Genomic DNA, 5529 nt, shown 5'->3' with positions numbered 1-5529 from the left:
TGTGTCATTTTCTAGCTAAATTTTGAAGCTGGCTGCTCTTAACCTGGGTGATGTTGACCTTTTATATCTTTGACATATTTACTCTTATTTGCTTATGCCCAGTGCTTGGTATTAGCCAGTTTTTCTTAAGGATCTGTGCAGGAGACAGGAAAATTTTTGTCTACAATCATGGTCTTTATTGATGTAGAAATACTTCCCTGCTTGTTATTGATAGTGGGTTTGGTTGTGCTTTGTTTTTAAGTGAGTTTTGATGAGTGCTCCTTTGCTGTGGACCTGTGTATGCTAATTATATGCTTTACGTGGCCAAACAGCAGCCAGATGTAAATCTGGATTCCCAATAATGTAGTTTAAATTGAGCCTTTATGTTGTAGGCCTGTTATGAACGAGGGATGGAGGTCAGCGTGGTGCCAAAAACCTCTGCTTCCACGGATTCCCCTTGGCTGGGCCTCGCCAAGTATGCCTGGTCAGGGTGAGTACTGCAGCTGGGATCTCTCTGCTCTCTGTGGTCTCTGTGCTGCCTGGTGTGTGGGACTTGCCAGAGAGGTGACCTGTCCCCCTCCTGTGCAGGTACGTGATCGAGTGCCCCAACTGCGGCGTGGTGTATCGCAGCCGGCAGTACTGGTTTGGCAACCAAGACCCTGTGAACACTGTAGTGAGGACAGAAATTGAGCATGTCTGGCCAGGGGTAAGTCTGGTTGCTGGATAGTCTTTGTGTATGTGTGCAGCCATGCACATGCTAATTTGGTTCTGCTGGATGTTGATGGAGAAAATAGATTGCCTTTCATTAAGCTGGTCCCTGCTATTCAAAAGAGACTTTGCAAGGGCTTTCAGACATCTTTTGGCTATCTTGAAATGGCTAAGTTGCCAACCTCCTTCTGTCTTTCAAAGCAGGGCTGGTGAATCTTTTACTCCTGCTTGCCCTCCAGTTTATCAGGAGTAATGGGTTGCAGAGCCATCTGAATCTAAAAAAAAAAGGTTTTCCTGTTTTTATTCTCAAATCAGTATCTGTTTCATTCCAGACTGATGGATTTCTGAAAGACAACAACAACGCAGCCCAGCGTTTATTGGATGGCATGAATTTCATGGCTCAGTCAGTATCTGAACTTAGCCTGGGACCTACAAAAGCTGTGACCTCCTGGTTGACAGACCAGATTGCCCCAGCTTACTGGAGACCCAACTCTCAGATTCTGGTAAATAGCACCTGCTGGAGAGAAAGACTTTGCCTAGCTAAAACCCCTTTTCCTTACTCTTTAAGTAATAAAGTATTTTGCAGATTCTAAACACTTCTTTGTTTTACTGCAGCAATCCCTACTGCTTCAGCTTTGAGAAACTGAAGTGCTCTCTCCTATTCCCATTCTTAGCCAAAGAAATTATGAACAGAGACTTGGCCCAGCCCTGATGAAGAGACAGTTTCTCCCTGCTCTTTGTGAGCTACTATCCCAGCAATATTACAGAAAATCCTGGCTTGCATGCCTTTGTTTTTCCAAGCAAATAATCAACATCTTAAATCTGGCCACTGCAGTTGGTAATACTATTTTTATAGATTAAACTCTGGTTTCATACCAGGTGCAAAAAGCTGACCCAAACAGTTCAACTAGGAAAAGATTCCCTTTGTCTTGTGGGAAATAGATTCTTTTTCAATGACAACTACCTTGTGAATTCTTACTTCACACAAAGGTCAAATATCCATCATTCAGCCCTGCATGATATGACTGTGTTTATTTGTGATTATGAACGAAGGGATCATAGCAATATATTGGCTTAACCAATATACACCTACTGTTCTAAATCACTTCCCTGGGGTAAAGTTATAGGGCTGATAGCACCCATGTCTTGTGTGTAACTTTATTTTTCAAAATTTCAGTCTGAAACTTGCCATCCTGGGCTTCTGCTCTCTATTTTTTTTACTTCAGGAAGATCAAATTAACAGTTTTTCCTTCTGTGTTGTTCTGATCAGAGCTGTAAGAAGTGCAACACACCTTTCAAAGATAACGACACAAAGCATCACTGCCGGGCCTGTGGAGAGGGCTTCTGTGATGGCTGTTCTTCCAAGACCCGTCCAGTGCCTGAGCGAGGCTGGGGACCAGCACAGTGCTGAGAGGAGGTCAGCAGGAGATTCCTTGTGATCCCTGAATGGAGTTGTCTTGGGGGATGCTCTGACCAAAAAGTGGTTTTAGCCACCTACCGTGATATCCTTCTGCTTTTGTTGAGAGTCCTTCTGGAGCATCCCTGAGGCAAGGTTGAGTTTCTCATAGTCTTTTTGGATCTGCAAAAACTTGGCTTCCATTTGCTGTCTCAGCTCCTGATCCTGCTCCCGGGATGGAAGAACATAAGGTGCTGACCCAAGGGGGGTCTGTCTGCTCCACAGGGGCAAACACACACGACTCAGTCAGTGGCCATGAGCCCACCATGTCAAGAGGACATTTGTATCAAGGCTTTAATGACTGTCCATGCCACTGACTGGTCCAGGCCAATTTGGGCAGTTTGGCTCTCCCATAAGATTACAGCAAAGCACAACAGAGCAGGAAGATGTGGCATGGAGCTGCAACAGGACTGTGCCAGGAGTGGTGGGAGTGCTCCCCCAGGACTTCACCTGCTCATTCAGCTGGTCGGCTGTCTCATTCAGCATCTGCTCCAGCATGGCATTCCTCCTCTCCTGCTGCTCTCCCATCTTCTGCAGCTCACGCTTTGTCTCCTGCCGCAAAGCCCTGGCCAGCGGGATGGGGGCAAGGGCAGGGTTACCCCTGCAGGGCTGCTGGGCACCTTGTGCCCACAAACCAGGATGCAGCCAGACCATCTGGGCTCCCTTGCAGCCCCCCAGGGTATGAAACCCACTCCTGTCCTCTTACTCAATTTGCTGAGAGATCTCCTTACTGCTCTCTTCTTTCCACTTGGCTATATCCTCCCTCAGCTTTTTAAGGTCTTCCTCCAGCTTCTTCATCTGGAAAGGACAGTGACAGTAGAGTCAGGGCCCAGCCATCATGTTGTCCCAGCGTGTGGGCCCTTTAGCTGCATGGGCAGCCTCACTGTCCTCCACCTGGGCCTGAGGCCCTGACACCAAAAACTGATTGTGGAGCCACATTGAAGTTCCCCATGAGAGCCCAAAGATTACATGACCCAACAGCTCACTAAGGCAAAAGACTCCTTAAGCTTCTTTATGTCTCCTTCCATGAGGAGCTGTGTTGTCTTTATCTTGTCAACCTCCTCACGCAGATCCTGGATCAGAGTCATGTCCTAGGAGAGAGCAGTGGTGGCAGTGAGCCTCTGGGAGGGTCAGTGGAGACCCGCATGCCCTCGAGCCCTGCTGTGGTTTGCCAAGCACTGGGGACAGTGCAGGGCCAAGCTCAGCCAGGCTGGCAGGGCTCTGCAGGCAGCACGGTCCATGCATCTAGCAGGGCCAAGAGTGCTGAGCTTCCAACCAGCAGGCAGAGGGTACGGGCTGCAGTCTCAGATCCAAAACTTGCTCCCAGCAGCAGCTCACCTGGTTCCGTGACATCTGGACCTTGTTCAGTTCCCCTGACAAATGCCGCTGGCCAGCCTTTAACTTTTCAATCTCCTCGAGATGCTCGGAAACCACCAGGGTCTAGGAGAAAGCATGGTAAGGGACAAGTCACTGGTGAGTGTGTTTTGGAAATATGACTTGAGAACCACAGTGGTCTGCACTGACCTGTGTCTCCTGGAATTTCTTCAGGTTCTCTGCTAAGTGGGAATTTTCTGCCTTTATCCCACCAATCTCCTCACTAAGAACCTGTGAAGCAGTTCAAGAATCAAGGATGTCAGAGGTGATGGCCAGGGCAGCAACACCCCAAAGAGCCCCGCTGGCCAGCCTTTAACTTTTCAATCTCCTCTTGATGCTGGGAAACCATCAGGGTCTAGGAGAAAGCATTGTCAGAGACTTGTCTGTAGACAGTCTGTTGGAAATATCACCTTGAGAACCACACACCTGTGCCTCCTGGAACTTCTTCATGTCCTCTGATATGCGGGAGAGTTCTGCCTTTATCCCACCAAATTCCTCGCGAAGAACCTGTGAAGCAGTTCAAGAATCAGGGATGTCAGAGGTGATGGCCAGGGCAGCAACACCCCAAAGAACCCCACCCTGCCACGGGCAGCCCATGGCACAGCCGGGTGAGCAGGGAGAGTCCCAGTGCCACCCGCCCCAGCCGGGCTCAGTGCCAGAGCACTGAAGCCCATCCAGACAGCAAAGAGCCCCTGCCAGCGGCTCTGCCAGGGCAGTGAGGGCAGAGCCAAGCACGGCTGTGTGAGGAAGCAGAGAGGGGCTGTCTGCTGGGGGAGTGCCCAGGGGCGGGGAAGAGCCTCTACCTTGGACATGTGTTTCTTATAGTCTTTCATCTCCTTCTTAAATACTTTCAATTCAGCAGTAACATCAGCAAGTGAGGGGCCACTCAGCTGTGCCACATCAGCAAGTGAGGGGCCACTCAGGTGGCCCGGCCATGGCTCCTCACTTGTCAGGTACTGCACATCCAGGTGCTCCAGCACAGCCTGCAGCAGTTTTCTCATGGCTGCAAAATGGACAGCCCCATTGTTGGGCATCCCGATGGCAAGATCCAGCAACTGGGAGAGGCTGAGTGTGTCCAGGGATGTTGCCATGACTGCACACACTCTGTCCCTGATTTGTCCCAAGCCTTCCTGCCCAGTTGGGTCTGTCAGGGATGCTAAAATGTATAATGAAAGGGATAAGCAAAAGTGATGGTAAAAGAGTGGAGTAGCCAGCAGGCTCCTTCCTCATCCCTTGTCTGTCACAGACTGGAGCTTGCTCTGCTCATGCCCCTTTTCATCACAACTCCTGTTGCCAGGCAGCACACCTCACCCCTGGCAGCCACTGGGTCACAGACTCATGGAGTCATGGAATGGAATGGAATGGCTTGGGCTGGAAGGGACCTCAAAGATGCTCTCTTTCCAATCCCCTGCTATTATATTTATTTTTCTTGGGCCAGGTCTCATAAGCTCTCAAAAGAAATATAATACAGCCTAGGATAGCTCAGCTATTAATTTGGGGGCATAAAGTAAGCAGGATGACTTTTGCAGCAGTTTTAGAAACAAAAAGGTTTAATAAAAGGCAAAATAACAAACACAAAAACTCGAGCCAGGTGCAGAGGTTTGCTCTTGGTAAAAACACCTCACAAAAACACTTAGCTCTTTTGTTCTCTTCTTTTTCTACCTGATGGGTCAGGCAGGACTTTTTGGCTTCTATCCAATTAGATGTCCTCAAGTTTTTGTGGGAGTCCCTGAGGTCCTATGAGGTAGCTTTTCACCTAGTCGTTGAGAGAAACTTCTGAGTTTCATTCCTTTTTTGGGGGACAAAGGCTAGTTTTGCCACTCTGTCATTAGAGGGCACACTCCTACACCCTGCCATAGGCAGAAACACCTTCCACTGGCCAGGTTGCTCCAAGTCCCATCCAGTCTGGCCCTGGACACTTTCAGGAATGGGGCAGACACAATTCCTTTGGGCAACTTGTGCCAAGGCATCATGACCCTCGCAGGAAGAATTTCTTCCCAAAACCCAGTCTA

At 49.1% G+C, this 5529-nt stretch overlaps 2 protein-coding genes across 2 annotated transcripts; one reads left to right on the top strand and one right to left on the bottom strand.

The window, feature by feature from the left end:
• The first annotated feature begins 317 nt into the window (after window positions 1-317).
• Window positions 318-2098, top strand: LOC120513439 (zinc finger FYVE domain-containing protein 1-like). Its single transcript, XM_039732901.1, has 4 exons — window positions 318-469; window positions 568-685; window positions 1020-1190; window positions 1958-2098. The coding sequence occupies exons 1-4, from the start codon at window positions 390-392 to the stop codon at window positions 2096-2098; spliced, it is 510 nt and encodes a 169-aa protein (XP_039588835.1). The 5' UTR covers window positions 318-389.
• Window positions 2099-2173: 75 nt separating this feature from the next.
• LOC120513422 (polyamine-modulated factor 1-binding protein 1-like) lies at window positions 2174-4608 on the bottom strand. The gene is made up of 8 exons (XM_039732858.1): window positions 4321-4608; window positions 3944-4024; window positions 3668-3748; window positions 3482-3583; window positions 3130-3234; window positions 2850-2941; window positions 2594-2708; window positions 2174-2308 (listed from the first exon to the last, which is right to left on the bottom strand). The coding sequence occupies exons 1-8, from the start codon at window positions 4606-4608 to the stop codon at window positions 2174-2176; spliced, it is 999 nt and encodes a 332-aa protein (XP_039588792.1).
• Between the last annotated feature and the right edge of the window lie 921 nt (window positions 4609-5529).

The sequence above is a fragment of the Passer montanus genome, unplaced genomic scaffold (genome assembly GCF_014805655.1).
Source record: "Passer montanus isolate IOZ18808 unplaced genomic scaffold, ASM1480565v1 scaffold81, whole genome shotgun sequence".
Classification (NCBI taxonomy): Eukaryota; Metazoa; Chordata; class Aves; order Passeriformes; family Passeridae; genus Passer; species Passer montanus.
The sequence above is the reverse complement of the archived record's forward strand: the minus strand, read 5'-3'. Positions and strand labels throughout refer to the sequence as shown.